This window comes from Dipodomys ordii, unplaced genomic scaffold (assembly GCF_000151885.1).
Source record: "Dipodomys ordii isolate 6190 unplaced genomic scaffold, Dord_2.0 Scaffold34, whole genome shotgun sequence".
Classification (NCBI taxonomy): Eukaryota; Metazoa; Chordata; class Mammalia; order Rodentia; family Heteromyidae; genus Dipodomys; species Dipodomys ordii.
This window is the reverse complement of record NW_012267250.1, coordinates 7,181,139-7,197,273: the sequence shown is the minus strand read 5'-3', so window position 1 is coordinate 7,197,273 and position 16,135 is coordinate 7,181,139. Positions and strand designations below refer to the sequence as shown.

The 16,135-nt window shown below is 39.7% G+C and overlaps 1 protein-coding gene across 1 annotated transcript in view; it reads right to left on the bottom strand.

Annotated features, from left to right (window-relative positions):
- The window catches only part of Ube2d1 (ubiquitin-conjugating enzyme E2D 1), a 34,568-nt gene extending 19,460 nt beyond the window's left edge, over nucleotides 1-15,108 (bottom strand). The window contains exon 1 of the mRNA XM_013017216.1: nucleotides 14,850-15,108. Within this exon, the coding sequence (XP_012872670.1) occupies nucleotides 14,850-14,873 (24 nt within the window). The 5' untranslated portion in view covers nucleotides 14,874-15,108. The remainder of the gene's footprint in view (nucleotides 1-14,849) is intronic.
- Between the last annotated feature and the right edge of the window lie 1,027 nt (nucleotides 15,109-16,135).

Genomic DNA, 16,135 nt, shown 5'->3' with positions numbered 1-16,135 from the left:
GTGGCGCTGTAGCTCAAGTGGTAGAGTGCTCGCCTTGAGCTGAAGAGCTGAGGGACAGCGCCCAAGCCCAGAGTTCAAGCCCCACGACCAACCAAAAAAAAAAAAAAAAAAAAGCCTGCCCTCACCACTAGCAGCCATTAGTGACAGAGCTGCCACACAGGGCTGTGGTCTGGATGGAGATTTCTTGAAAATGTATCCCATGTTCAATTGAACCAGCTAGACTAATTAAAGACGTTTATATTAAGTACTTCCCACATCCCTTCTAAAAGGCATTATTCTGATTCTACCATTTCAACTCAATTCTACCCTTTCCAATGTTTTAAAGATTTAATGGAATTGAATTAGATTATGACACTAATAAAATGCCCAAGTAACTGCTCAGGCACATTTATTGATGATTAAATCGGGGCATGAAATTCAGTGAGAACCTGTTCATTTGTAGAAATGAAATGGGGTCTGTGATGTATGAGAAACAGATCCCCTGAATTCTTAAAAGGTTCAAGTAGCTATAGTATTTGTATCTACAAGGAAACACAGATACAAGGAGGGTTAAACCTAAAAGGTCGCCTTCTGAATGTAATTATTAAAGTGAAGAATATACTACGGAGTCCTGCAGAAAAAAAAAATGACCCCTGTGAAGCCAGGTGCCGATGGCTCACCCATGCAATCCTACTTATATGAGAGGCTGTGATTGGGAGCATAGCAGTCTGAGGCCAAGTCAGAAGAAAAGTTGCATGTGTGTGGGCCCAAAGCAAGAGTTTTTTTAATCTCAAAAATGACCAGCAGGAGTAGAAAAATAAAAAAAAAAAAAGGAAGAAAGAAAATGACCAGTAGGGAGGAAGGATGGATGCAGCTCAGAGATCAGAGGACCTGCCTAGGAAGACTGAGCCTGAGTTCAAACCCTCTACACCTCACTGCTCTCCAGAAAACAGGAAGTTCGTCATATGAGCAAGTATTACCTACTAAGGAATTCATCTAAGCTATGTTACCTGGTGTAAAAGCTATTTTCCAAATAAATGCTGGTATATAAAACACCTTAAAAGCCAGGATATAAAAGATTTGGTAAACTCTTAAAAAGACCAAGGGACTGCCTCAGAGATTCCCTATCTACCCTTTAAACCTATAGCACTTTTGCTGTTCTTTTTCTTGGGATGGGGGTAGGGGAGTGACATGTGGGGAGGCCTGGAGATTGAATTCCAAGCCTTGCACTTGCTAGGCAATCGTTTTACCACTTAGACCACACCTCAGTGTTTCAGTACTGTTCTTTATTAAATACAGTGAGCCCTGTGTATTTGCATATTCAACCAACTGCTGCAGAAAATAGGCAGAGAAAAAAAATGCATCTGTACTGAACAAATGCAGATTTCCTCCCCCCATTATTATCCCCTAAGCAACATATTTGTATAGTATTTGCATTATATTGAGTAACAGAAGTGATCTAAAGAGGTGATTTGAAGTCTTGAGGAAGTAGAAACGTTTTTCACAGATGCCACACAAATACATACTGGGCTTGGGGATTCTCAAGGGGTGCTGGGACCAGTCTTCCATGGAGAGCTGTATAAATGGGACAACTGCATAAAGGCCCTTATTTGTGAAAAGACAGAAAAGGTGAGCATTAAAAAAAGTTATTTTCCAGTTGTTACAAGGTGGTATTCAGGGCTGCATTGTGCCAGGCCAGCTGTGTATGATGAACTCCAAGGGACACCGTTCCAATAGAGTACAATGAGCACAACTCCCTGGTGCTGCCATGCCCCATTATAGAAGGTGGCACATACAGGAAATGAATAGCACACCTTTCAAAGTCAGCTTCGATGTCATTACTGTTTGGGGCACATAAAAAACACATCTGATGTGGAGGGAAAACTGACAGGTTTGAGATTGAAGTGAGGCCAGGAGTACTGATTTTGAGTTATCCAACAATGTGTTGAAAATGGAAAGAAAACAATGACAACCCTAGAATTCAAATTTTCCAAAATGAAAACAGCAATATTCTAATAGAAGGAAAAAAACAAAAACCAAAAAAAAGTGTTGTTCCATATGTGATACTGGATCAATTAAGTATCTACATGGAAAAATATTAACTTGATTTATTATCTCTAACCACTATATAAAAATCAATTTTGATTAGGTTGTAGGTTTAAATATGAAACTCAAACAATGAAACTTCAAAAAGAAGACACAAAGTATCTTCATGACCTTGGCAGAGGCAGAGATTTTAAAATAGTACTAAGAATACTAAGCAAGAGAAGAAAATATGGGAAATTTGGATTTGATTAAATTTATGAACATCTGTTCATGAAAAGACACATTAAAATTGTGAAAAGGAAAGACAAATGGGAGATAATATTTGCAATACAGCTATCTGACAAAATATTCATCTAGAATATGTAAAAAGCAATTTTAAAAGGCAGCTGAAACACCCATTTTACAAAAGAGGTTATCCAAATGTCATCTACATATACACCATTAGTCATCAAGGATATGCAAATTAAGGCCAAATCTTATGCTATTACACACTCAGCAAAATGGTTAAAATAAAAAAGAAGGAAAGTACAAATGTTGGCAACTGGGATTCTCATCTATCTGCTGGTGGAAAACTGACAATATTCAATAACTAGACAGAACTACTGCTTTATGACAGATCAATTCTACTGACAAATATACATTTAACAGTAATGTGAATGTTCACTTTAGTGGCATTATTTGTAATAGGCACAAAAGAATGTCCACCAGCTCTAGAATAACTTGCTGTCTATTTGTGCAACAGTGTGAATAAATAACATCTCCAGGAAACAATAGAGATGAATCTCACTAATAGACTGAGCAAAAGAAGCCAGAGATAAGAAAGGTGCATACCACTTGATTCCTTTTAAATACAATTCAGAAACAGTCCAAACTAATCTCTAGTGCTGCAGGTCAGAAAATCATTTTCCTTGAGGACAGAGAGATAGTACTAGGAAGGGAAAAAGGCATCTCAGACCTTAGTGATGCTATTCTTGGCTAAGTGCTAAGTTCACAGATATCTTCACTTTGTGAAAATTCATCATGTTGCCAGTTTTATTCAGGTTTTAACTATCTGCACAAAAGTTTACATTATAATTTAATGGATTTTTTTCAACAATGAATAAAATAATATAAAAAACATGTAACATAGAAATATGGCTGTCAAATAAGGAGATTAATTATAAATCCACACACAGTAACTCATTCCAATAGCACATCATAAACATAATACTTATATTTTGTATGTATGTTTTTCATAATGCCATTTCAAACTGTTTTCATCTAAAATTTAAATGTATTGTCAATTTCTTTCTTCACCTTTAAGACCAAATTTAAAAGAAAACAATGCAATATCTAAATACAGACTGACCAATAAATAGCATCAAACTGGTAAAAAAAAAAATATATATATATATAGCTGTCTCTGCCAATGAAGCAATTTTCCAAACTAGTGTGATTAATGCTTTAAAAAAACTGGCTGGGAAGTTAACTAAATTTCAAAATAAAAATATAAGTGGTAAATTACAGTATTATATACTGATATCATGACTAGACTCATAAAAACACAAGGACACAACATGTGTACTTAATGGATTTATGTAGCCTTCCATGTCTGAGGGCTGCTATTCTAGTTCAAATTTCTATAAGCAAGGAGACACAAAGAAAAGTACTGAAAGGCCTGAAACTGAATTTAAATGGGCACAGATGGCATGTTTATAACACCCCCACAATATGCTGAGTGTTCTTGATTAAAACAACCTAGACTTAGTCCCTGCCTCTAGGGGACATAAAATCTAAAAGTGGATGAAGCAGCCTAATTCAAAGTAAAATAAAGTAAACAAATAAACAGAAATAAAAACTGGAATGTAAGAGAAGAGGCCTATGTGAATCTCATGGTTCCCAGAAGGGTAACAGTTCAATCTGAACAGTGAAGAATAAAAGCTGACAAGTGAAAGCTGCCTTATTTACCATAAGATTTAATATGACACTATGCAGTAAATATTTCCTCACAAATTATGCTGACCAGACTGAAAATGCCTTGTTGTTTTATAGCTGCAAAAGGCAGAAAAATCTAAATCTCTGTAATATATACCCGACTGTGTGTGCGTGTAAAAGACATCACACAACCCAAACTTTGAGGCTAATTTATGGTCTGAAATTTCTATTACTTAATCCAAAGCTTATGAAAGCATGATTTCAAAAGAAAATTCTGCTCAATCAGCAATTCATTAATGTGACATTAACATGTTTGTCTCAAAAACCTCTAAACCAAAAAAAACAAACAAACAACTAAAAAAAAACTGGACTGCAGTCTACGGGACTGCTTTTTTTGTGTTATTTTTAAAGGATAATGAGCTAAATTTGGCTTAACTGTAAATAAACACTTCATTGGTTAACAGGTCAGACTCTGATCCAGTTGACGAGAGCTATTTCAATGGAAAGATGTCAAACAATAGAAACATCTCCGAATGCAGAATCTCTTTAAGCCCCTGGACTAAAGTACATCTTTATTTTTTTGACTATATATTTTATTGATTATATAGAATGATGGGTTTATTATACCATTTTCACATGCACATATATACACATATTATATATAATATATATTATGGATATTCTACATATATAATAATAAAATACATCCTGATTTTAAGCCATGTAGATTATTCCTGAAAAACTGAAATGTGGAGGACATCCAATTAATTAAGTTGTAAGAATCAAATTCACTTCAACACCTTGGTTTTGACTACACCAATGTCTGTTTGTTGGTTGGTTGGTTGTGGGGCCCTGAGCTCTTTTGCTCAAGGAGAGCACTTTACCACTTTCAGCCATAGCTCTACTTCTGGTTTTTGAGTGTTTTATTGGAGATAAGAATCTCACAGTGATTTTTCCGCCAGAGCTTGTTATCAATGTCCCTTTGGATCAGGCATCTCTTCTATTTAAGAAATAATCATGTGCCAGGCATCGGTGGCTCACACCTGTAATCCTAGCTACTCAGGAGGCTGAGATCTGTGGATCACAATTCAAAGCCAGCTGGGGCAGAAAAATCTGTGAGAGTCTAATCTCCAATAAACCTTGCAGAAAACTAGAAGTGGTGCTGTGGCTCAAGCCTTGAGATGAAGAGCTGAGGGACAGCGCCCAGGTCCAGAGTTAAAGCCCCAAAACTGACAAAAAAAGAAAAAGAAAAGAAAGAACCATGTAGCTAAACTCTACAGGAAAGGAAGGCAATGAAGACCCTGTTGATATTGTTGTAGCTGAGAAATATTTATTGTGTCTGAACTACAAAGACTATAAAGAATAGAGTAAAAGTTTGAGGGGGTTGGGATTGAGCTCACTCAAAGAAAACTTGCATGGCAGGTGCAAAGCCTGGAGTTAGCTCCATAACTCTCCTAGCTTTTCCTTCCTTCCCCTCAAAAAAGGCTGAGATCAGAATTAGAGATAAATCTAGCTAAAGCATCATGTCTGCAACCACTTTCCCATATCTCTGTTGCAGTCATATGGTTCCATTTTCCAATTGCTATCTTGCCTCTAGTTTCAAACACAGTTTCCTTTTCAATAGAAGGCTTTACTTTTCAAAATGTTCATCAAAATTATAATCATTATTCAACAGTGCTGAGTTTCAGAAGAGCAAGGATGCACACCTAGCACTAAGAATTTTCTAGTTCAGGAGTAGAGATGTATGGTTGTAATCCCAGCTATCCTATCACAGTCTGAGGTAGGCCTAGGCAAAAGCTCAAGACCCCATCTGAGACAGTCACTACTAGCTCACATCTGTAATTCTAGCTATTCAGGAAGTTGAGGTCAGATAATCTGAAGCCAGATTGGGAAGGAAAGTCCATGATATTCTTTTTTTGGGGGGGTCCGGTCATGGGACCTGAACTCTGGGCCTGGGCGCTATCCCTCAGCTCTTCAGCTCAAGGCTAGCGCTCTACCACTTGAGGCATAGCGCCACTTCTGGCTTTTTTCTTTTTGCTAATGTGGTGCTGAGGAATCAAACCCAGGGCCTCAGGCATACAAGGCAAGCGCTCTACCACTGAGCCACCTTCCCAGCCCCAGTCCATGATATTCTTATCTCCATTTAAACACCAAAAAACCAATCCTGAAGTGGATATGACACGCAAGTGGTAGAATACCAGCCACGAGTGAGAAAGCTAAGGCACAGCACCCAGGCCATGAATTCAAGCCCCAGAACTAGCATAAAAACAAACAAAACAATAACCTTCAGTGGCTTCCCCAAGCTCCTGCATTTAGTTTCTTAGCATAGGCCTTTCAGCTCCTCAACAGTATGAAGCATTATAGTCTTTATTATATGTCCTTCCCAAATATGCCAAATAATTAATAGTTTTTATTTCTGTACCTTTCTGACTTCCCTAAGTCTTTTTTTTAAAGCTTCTATGCCTATACCTATATCAATTTCCATCTTCTCCACAGATTACCTGATTTCTCTCCTTCAATTTACTTCCTGGGCAAATATGTTACACTCTCCTTCTGGTATTTTCCTAAGTCCATCTATTATAGTTATATTTTTTTCTTTATTATTGGGCATCTTACTTTTCTTAATTCATTTAACATATTTCTTATGTCAGATGGTGTTCTATAAATGCATTAACTTGAATCTCTAAAAATTTATTCTATCTAAGACAGCTCTGTAAGGCAGCTAAGTATGCAGATCAAACAGCCTTTAAAGGACAAAGACACTTGTGAGACAGATGGAAGCTAAGTGAAATAGAAAAGCATTTTATGTTACCAGTATATAATAGAAATGCATCTAACTTATATCACAAATAATTGCTTTTTAATCAGCAAGATTATCATTATACAATTAAGATGTCAATTTTTTTTGATTCTGACATCTCAAAGTAAATAGAATTTATCTCAAGTCTTAAATAGTTTCAAAGCAATGCCAATGTACAGTGTTTCCTTTTGTTCCATTTTGATGTTTGCTGAACAAAACAAATAGCCAATAAATTACTTCGGTTTATTTTAAATTATAAAGGGGCACAGGGATATAACCTAGCAGTAGAACACTTTGCCTAAAATGCACAAGACCCTGAGATCAATCCTTTTCATCCCCCAAAGAAAGAGGAGTAATATATACATATATACACACATATAAACATACATACATATTGATAAACACCACACATCCACATCCACAGAGGGGACCATAGAATTTATCATGTTCAACTGATCAAATTTCCTGATAAGAAAAGCAAAGATTATGAGTTTCATGGCTAAGGTCACAAACCAAAGGTTTAAACCATCTGCTTTCTGGTCAAGCATTCTCCTCACATCAATTCAATACTTACCTCAAGATTGTGATCACCAAAGCACCTTATTCTCAATAATCCTGCAGCAATGAATTAAAGTCATTTGCACATTTCTAAGCATGCTCAGGATAAACAAAAGACTGAAGACTCAAAGAAGGAAAAAGATTTCTTTTTATCTTCCCCAAGAGCTTTGTATCTCATAGAAATGAACACTCCCTCTTAAGCTTTGAGGAGAATTGTTTGTGTTCAAAAGACACTCTGAGAGGCAAGAAAAACATGACAGGAAATTACATACAACTTCAAAAAAACACATGATAGAATTTTGACACATAATGAAATAGGCTACATACAGCCTTCTGAATGCTACATTATCAAAACTTACGATGTACTTCCTCGTAACTAAGAAAGATGGTATTTCAGAAAGAAAAAGAAAAACAACAGCAACAACAACAAAAACCCACCTTGCTGTACAAAAAAATATGAACACCTCTAATAGCTACCAAACTTTTGTTATATCTTCTATCTTGTAGCTCCTGGTGTACTTTGAAGGCTGAGGCAGGAGAAAAATGAGGTTAGGGCCAACCTGAGGTATGGCTGTCTCCAAAATTCAAAATAATCATCATGATCGTATTAGTATAATCCAGTACCATTCCTTATTATCTTGTTTCATTCTTTATTTTTGTGGCAGTCCTAATGCTTGAATTCAGTGCCTAAGTGCTATTATTGAGCTTTCTTGCTTCAAAGTTAGCCCTCTACCACTTGAGCCAAAGTTCCCCTTCCAGCTTTTTGCTGGTTAATTGGAGATAAAAGTTTCACAAACTTTCCTCTCAGGCGACTGCAAATTAGGAGCCTCAGATCTCAGATCTGAGTAGCTAGGATTATAGACATGAGCCATCAGCACCTGGTTACCTAATGATACTCTTGAATACTGTGGCTGGCCACCAGTCACTACAGAATGCTTCTACCTATAGTTTAAAAAAAAAGAGTATTAACAATATCAAATGGACACATTTCCAAGATTTACACATTAGTATGTATGTATGCTTCCATTCTCTCTATATTCCATATGCATGCATATATACGCATGACTGGCATATAATTCTCGCTATAACTTATACGTATGTAAATGTATGGTATGACTGGAATGTAGTTTTGGGTAATATTAATTTTCCCTAAAGATCTTGTGTGACAATAACTTATAACAATATAAAATAAGACTAAGATTTTATATTACTATTTAAGATATATACATAAGCAAGTCCTGTAGCAATCCAACCATAGTACTTTCAACCTCTACAGCTCCCAGATGGAGGAGGAGCCTCTTGGAATGAGAAGAAATGAAATTACTATTTGAGGGAGCTTAAGGTAAAGAAAGCACCTCCCAGCCCACCTCCTTGGGAGAGGCTTTCTTAAGTCTGAAAGGAGCCTGGGAATCTAAACAGGAGATGAGCCATTCAAACAGGACCATATGAATAGAAAGCAGTGGGCGAAGCACCCAGGAAGAGGCAAGAAAGGAGGCAGCAGAACATGGCAGCAGGAGGGGCAGCAGCAGACCTTCTGCTTCTAGAAGGCAGGTGGTTTCCTAAGGACAACCCCTGAAGTGATAACCTCTTCTTTCCCCCCATAATTTTTATCAGTGCATATTAGTCGTACCATGGTGGAGTTCGTTGTGTGGTAGCCTCTTCTTGCTGTCTCGTGTGTGAAAGTGAACCTCCACTGATCCATTTCCAGAAATAAATTAAGTGCAGAAAATCCTCAGCTTCTCAAAGGCAATCTAGACCCAAACAGTCCAAAATAGGATCTGTCTTTCCTTTTTGAGGTTTTGAGGTGACGGAAGGATCTCTCTGATCCTCACATTGCCAATCTGGGTCATTTTATATTTTCTAGTTTCATTTATTCCATCACACAAATGAGAAGAAAGAGACAAGCAACTCAATACCCACTTTAAATGAGGTATCAGTTCTTCCACATAGTCATTTGTCAAGTAAATGCTAGGCTTATCATTTTGGTTAACAGCACTACATAGGAATGAGGGCTCATATGTTTTCTGAGTGTATTTCAGGGAAGCAAAGAAGAGGATGCTACTCAGCTTCATGGGAGGTAATCCCACATCTCTATGGCTTTCATATTTCTCTGCATTCCTAAAATAGGCATAAACAATCTCATTTTGCTCTACTTATTTCCAGAGAAGGAATCTTAGAACTTTCAGAAATAGGTGATCTCATCTTTTTACAGCTTTATTGTATTAAAGGGGGAAAAGTATTTACGGGGCAAAAGAAAGACTGAGCTTCATTACTGAAATTTTAAAGCAGAAAATGAACATGGCAGCTTATTAGAGGTAGAACACTTTTTCCTGATTCAAAGCAAGGCATGCATCTGACAAAAAACATAAATACTCTGTTTAACCTTGGGTTGTTGTTTTTTTCTCAAATCTAAGTTTCTTTCTTAGAATAACTTGAGTGTTGGATTTAATTCTATAATCCAAATGGTTTATCATGCAAGCCACTATAGGAACCAATTAGATCAACATGAAAACAGTTACTTCAAATGAAACAATACTTTTTTTTTCCTTTTAAAGTTCTGGTGTTTGAACTCAAAACTTCATGCTTGCTTGCTAAACTACATGCTCTCCCTCTGAGCCATATCTCAAGCCTGAAATGGCTTTTGACAGAAAATTAATAAATTACAACCAATTGTTCTAAAAAGTTCCTCCTTTTAGAGGAGAATTTGGGTTTTGTTTTGTTTTTTTGTCAGTCATGGGACTTGAACTCTGGGCCTGAGCACTGTTCCTCAGTTCTTCAGTTCAAGGTTAGCACTCTACCACTTGAGCCACAGCGCCACTTCTGGTTTTCTAGTGGTTTATAGGAGATAAGAGTATCATGGATTTTCTGCCCCGGCTGGCTTTGAACCTCGATTCTCAGATCTCAGCCTCCTGAGTAGCTAGGATTACAGGTGTGAGCCACTGGCAGCCAGCTGAAAATTTTATAATGGTACACAAAAACGAGCCAAGTCCTATTTTTAATTTACAATTTTAAATGATCCAGTATCATTACCTTGCAGTGGAGATGACAATGCATAATCAACACACTGAGCAATTCATCTGAGACAAGGATCAAATATGCCAAATTATAAAAACATGTTTACATGTGTACTGAGCACTCTGGCTTGTAAAATCCTTCCACCCATCAACTCACTGGAGTCTACTTGTCCTTCAGATCAAATACAGTAAACCCAAGACATGTGCCCACATGGATAAGAGAAACTAAAATGGCCTTGTAGCCAATTATCTGGATTCTTAGTATTGCCACATACTAAATCTGTGATCTTGGGTTAGCTATTTAGTATCTCTTTGCTTCTGTTTCATCATCTCTACATGGTAGTAATACTGTTTCTATCTCTTGGACCTTACAAAGGACAGAGTAGTTATGAGATACATGCTGGTTGCTGTTACCAGAAGCAACATTGTATAGATAAAAAAAAAAAAAAAAAAGAATTCACAGACCCAGAAATAAGAACTGAATGATCTTCCCTGGATTGACCATCCATCTACAGAGGGCTATGTTTACTATCCTGTTAGGCTGTGCTCCAGTGGCTCATGCCTGTAATCCTAGCTACTCAGGAGGCTGAGATCTAAGGATCACAGTTCAAAGCCAGCCCATTCAGGAGAGCCGGTGAGACTCTTATCTCCAATTAACCACCAGAAAACCAGAAGTGGCACTGTGGCTCAAGTGATAGAGCACTTGCCTTGAGCTGAAGAGCTCAGGGACAGTGCCCAGGCCCAGAGTTCAAGACCCACAACCGACCAACCAACCAACCAACCAACTATCCTGTTTATTCTGCTGACATAAGTAACTCAATGTAGAATTCTACCAGGTGAAAGTTATACCGCTCATAACATTTACAAAGTTGTGTCTTAATCTATGATCATATATACATTTTAGATGAAACAGATTTTGGGGAAAAAGCCAAATATTCCACTTTTGAAACTGTAGGCAACTTATTTGTTTTTGGTGCTAAGGATCAAATCTAGGACCTTGCATACGCTAGGCAAGTGCTCTACTATTGAAGTAACCTCCTATCCCCAAACGGTTCATTTGGGGGATAGTAGTAAACACTAAGGAATAGTTATCTATGGTGCTATATTTATGAAATGAAAATATTATATTTCCATTTTCAAAAGACAGACAAAAATGCACAAGTTAGGTGCACGTAGCTCACACTTATAATCCTAGCTTCTCAAGAAGCTGAGATCTAAGGATCATGATTCAAAGCCAGCTCAAGTAGGAAAGTCTGTGAAACTCTTATTTCCAGTTAAGCACCAAAAAAGCCAGAGTTGGAGCTGTGGCTTAAGTGACAGGGTGCTATCCTTCAGCAGAAAAGTTCAGGGATAGAGCGTAGGTCCTAAGTTCAAGTCCCAGGACTGGCACAAAAACAGAACAAACGGAAGGCACAAATCTATCACATGCCAGTATGAGGATTTTGCCTAAAAGGCTTTATTAAGTAAAAAAAATAGATGGAAAGATATACAACAGTGATAAAGATGACTATATTAGGATTTCTTTTGTTTTTCTAATTTTCAAAGATTCAGAATTGTGATAGAATATTCCTTAAAAACAAAGTGTATAATAAAGTGTATCAAGGACTGAAAACAGTGTATTAGAGGAGAAGAAGCACTTAGAATTCAATTCTAGAAAAATACAGATGCCCCATTAGAGACTGCTCTCTTTTTTCAAATGTCAGAGGTTTCTTTTCTTGGATTTAGTTCAGTTTTTCTCTTTAGTGATTTAGGTGACTGCAATAACATCTTTCACTGTGTCTAAAAATAGGGCATGGGTGTGTAAATTTATGAGCTGAAATGCAAAATTAGAGTGCTAAATCATTTGGTATATTCTAGCATGAAAATATATTTTAAGCATTGATATCCACATGCTGTGTGTGTGTGTGTGTGTATGTGTGTGTAATTCAACATTCTTTATTCTTTTCATGGTAAAGAAATGTGAAATTGTGAACTTCCTTCTCAAATATGCCAAATCACTTCTTCAGAGAATAACTGTAGGCAAAGCGTTTCTCTCTTCCAGGCCTCAGATATCTTCTTTAAACAAAGAGAACATAACAAAATATCAGTGGTTCTCAACCTTCTTTTCACTTCAGCCCTTTCAAAGGATTCAACATCACTCCATTTACATAGTGTATATGGTTTGAAAATGATCCAGACTTGATTCTGTATACCCAGAAGCAGTTCTGCTAGTACTCTGCTACTGCAGACTTCTCCCAGGATTCAAAAGCTTCAAAGTCTGCCACTTTAGGCAGGGAAACTGCAACCCAATGACCTGAACTTATCTGATAGTATCACTTTAATATGTTTAAAAGGGAAGGCCAAAAGTGAGAATGTAACTTTATCCAAGGTAAAAGGCAAGGCTCAAATACGAATCTGAATACTGAAGACATCAAAGTGGATTTTGAGACTGTTCATATGGAAGATGGCATATCTGAACTGGAATTGCCTTTTAATCAAGAAGTAATTACAAAATGGGGGGGGGGGAAGAGGGAGAGAAAGAGACAGCCAGACAGCCAGACAGAAAAAGCAGAGACTCAACCTGTTAGAAGGAATGGAGTGTGTGATTAATATAACTTTTGTAAGTTAACTTGCCTGGTAACACAGGAAAGAAATCAGACTGACATACAGGGGTGCTACATGATCCCCAATTTCTTCCAAAGATCAATTTGTCACAGGTTTGACATCTATTCTACATAGATGATATTTTTGTCCTGGGCAAATCTGTTATAATAACCAAGAACTACAAAAAAAAAAAAGATGTGGATATAGGCTAAATTATAGGCTTAGCATAGTGATAGACAAGAACTTCCAAGCACAGTATTTACAAATGGTGTTCATATTTCTTTGAAATGCCCATTTACTGTGGGTGAATTCCACAGTAACTAAAAGCAATATATGTATACAAAGTCATGTGGAAACTTCTCAAAACCAGGAAAGAAGGAAACAGCATTTTTAAAAACTTCCTTGGAAAATGTGTGTTGTCTGGTGCAAATGTGAACCAACATTACATCATCGTTAATAACTATGCAAGGTATGGTAAGGATGCTGACTGGGGCTTCTAAACGAGGACGTAAATTATATGAGAAATATGTAATTATATTATCTTCAAAAGAAAATTACTATTACTAAATTAATGTTGATTGTTTGTGGTACATTTTATAGTAAGGTGACCTTTAAAGAGTATAAAGAGAAATAATGATGCACAGTTTTAGTATTTGCACCAAAAAGGAACAGAAATTTAACTGAGAGTGTGAAGTTGCTTTTCTCTGTACCAAACGATGACACCAGTAGTGAGTCTGAATGCCATGTACATAGGTTGACAACTACTCCAACCTCAACCAATGTTGTACTGACTCGAAGTTGACTAAGTCGATTTAAAAAAAAAATCGGTAAGCCTTGATTAGTTCTGTAACCAAGGACAAAACCCACTGACCATTGTTGGCTTAACTTGCTAGGAGCCTCCCAAACATTTCAACGTTCCAGTCTGGGCTAGAACTGTAAAACCTGAAACGTGGGTCAAGAACCCAAAAGGACATTAAAGCGAAGGAATAAAAAGAAATGCACAAATCCCAGCTTTGCCAGATGGTCACAACTGAAATGGTTGTCCTAACAATACCAAGAAAAGACCTTCTTTATACAGTGCTGGGATGAATAATATTTGTATGATGAAGAGATCCACATTTCTTTTCCTCATTCTATACCCGTGTGTCAAAAGCATCCAAAACAACTTAATTTGTGGCCATTTCTGTTGTGGTTGGAACTTTACATACAAGTTTATCATGAGGAAAATAAACCTGCTTGGCTTGACTCACCATGAATCACAGCCAAGAGGTCATCTTGTTGTGGTGTATCAGCAACTAGGTTTTCACTACAGCTGTGTGACCTGAAGTGGCAGAGCAGAGAGGCACCAAAATAGAAGGAGCAGGCGCCTTCTCAGCCCCAAATGGGCTTGCTTTTCCAGCCTATTCCGGCACTGGAGCAAGCGCCAACCGCAGAGGCCCACCACACCTTCCTTGCCCTCCCAGGAAGCCCAGGGAAACAAGAATACATTAAAAAAAAAAAATCATCATTACCATCCAGGCTTGAGGAAGAGCGTGGATGGAGAAATCACAGCGAAATGACAGGGAACAAAACTAACCCACGTTAGAGCCAAGCCCCAGCTGTGAGCCCGAAGCACGGATTTCGGGAAGGGGCTGCACACACCGAAGACGATCTCCACCCAGGGACTCAGTGCGCAGCCCCTTCCGCGATCGCGCAGCGAGTCCCCAGTCTCCAAGCACCCCCCGGGCCACCGGAGACCCGACCCCGGACCCGCCTCACCTGTCCCGTGCCCACAGTACGGGCAGCCTCCCTCTGAAGCCCCACTGGCCTCCGCCCCGGCCCATCTTCCCATTCCGTGCCCTCCTCCTCCCGCACATCCAAGGGGAGGGGGGTGGGAAGGATCCGACGTCCAAGTCAGCCATGGACCGGGGACCGATGCCCGCCCCGACGCCCCAGGCCGGGGCCCCGGCACTCACTTTCTGAATCCGCTTCAGCGCCATCGGTCAGGGAGGGCGGTGGGGACACGGGCCGGCGGGGGAGCGGCTGAGGGGCTGGGGGGCGTGGATCGTCGCGGGCCGGGTCCTCGGGCTGCTCGGCTGGATCTGCCGGGTGGGGTCCCCCGCCCCGGCTCGCCGCTCGCTGGCTCGCTCCGGGCGCCGGTGCCTGCTCCGTGTGCGCCCGAGCGCGAGTGTGCGCGAGTCAGTGTGCGGGCGGGGACGCCGGCGAGACTCTTTTGTTTCCGCTTTTGCTTCTGGGAAGGAGCCTGCGCCCTCCCCGCCGCGCCCCGCCCCGCCTGGCACACTGGGAAGTGTAGTTCCAGCCTGGTCCTCCGCCTCGGGGGTGAGGGGTGAGGCCGTGGGGGTGGGGTGGGGCGCAGAGGACGCGCTGTGGGTTACTCACTGGTGATCCGCGCCCAGCCCGGCTGGGGTCAGGGCTACGGGCGCTGGTTTCTGCGGGGTTGGAACGCAGCAGCGCGCCTTACTAAATGGGGGGCTGCGCATCTGCCCAGCAGAGATGACAAAAGAGCTCCTTCACGCCTTTAAAGGCATGCCTAAATTCTCAGTTCAATCGTGCCTGAGCCAATAGCTTTGCACAGTTCCGCTCATTTTTACCCTTTCGGATGTCACGGCCCTTATCAAACGCCCTGATTTCTCATCCTGCACATGTTCACAGACTCCTACCTATGATATGACTCCCTGCCTCCTCCGTTGGCATTTCAGAGAACAGGGGAGCCTCCTCAGTCCCGGTCATGCTGTGCGTGATCTGCTCCTATTGTCTGCTCCTCTATAGGAGCCTAAACTTCCCCCTTCCTTCTATGCCTTGGGTTGAGAGTACAGATCAATGCAATATACCTGCACCCATCACATCCCTCAATTCCTATCCATTTTATGTCTTCATTAAAACGGGCCTTCTGCTTTCAGCACCAGCAGAGTTAAGTTTTCATGGAGGGGGCTTCTGATAACCTTCTGCGTTGTTGTTGCTGTTGTTTGTGAGTTTGTTGTTGATGGTGGTGGCGGTAGAACTGAGAGCCTGGGTGCTCTTTGGCTCAAGGCTCTAGGCTGGTGCTTTTTGGCTCAAGGCTGGTGCTCTACCACTGGAACCACTGCTCCACTTCCTGCTTTTTGATCATTAATTGGCGATGAGTCTCATTCGATTTTTCTACTTAGGCTGGCTTCAAATCTCAGTCCTCAGATTTTAGCCTTCTGAATAGCTAGGATTACAGACATGAGCCACTGGTATACTACAGCCTCTGCTTTTGATT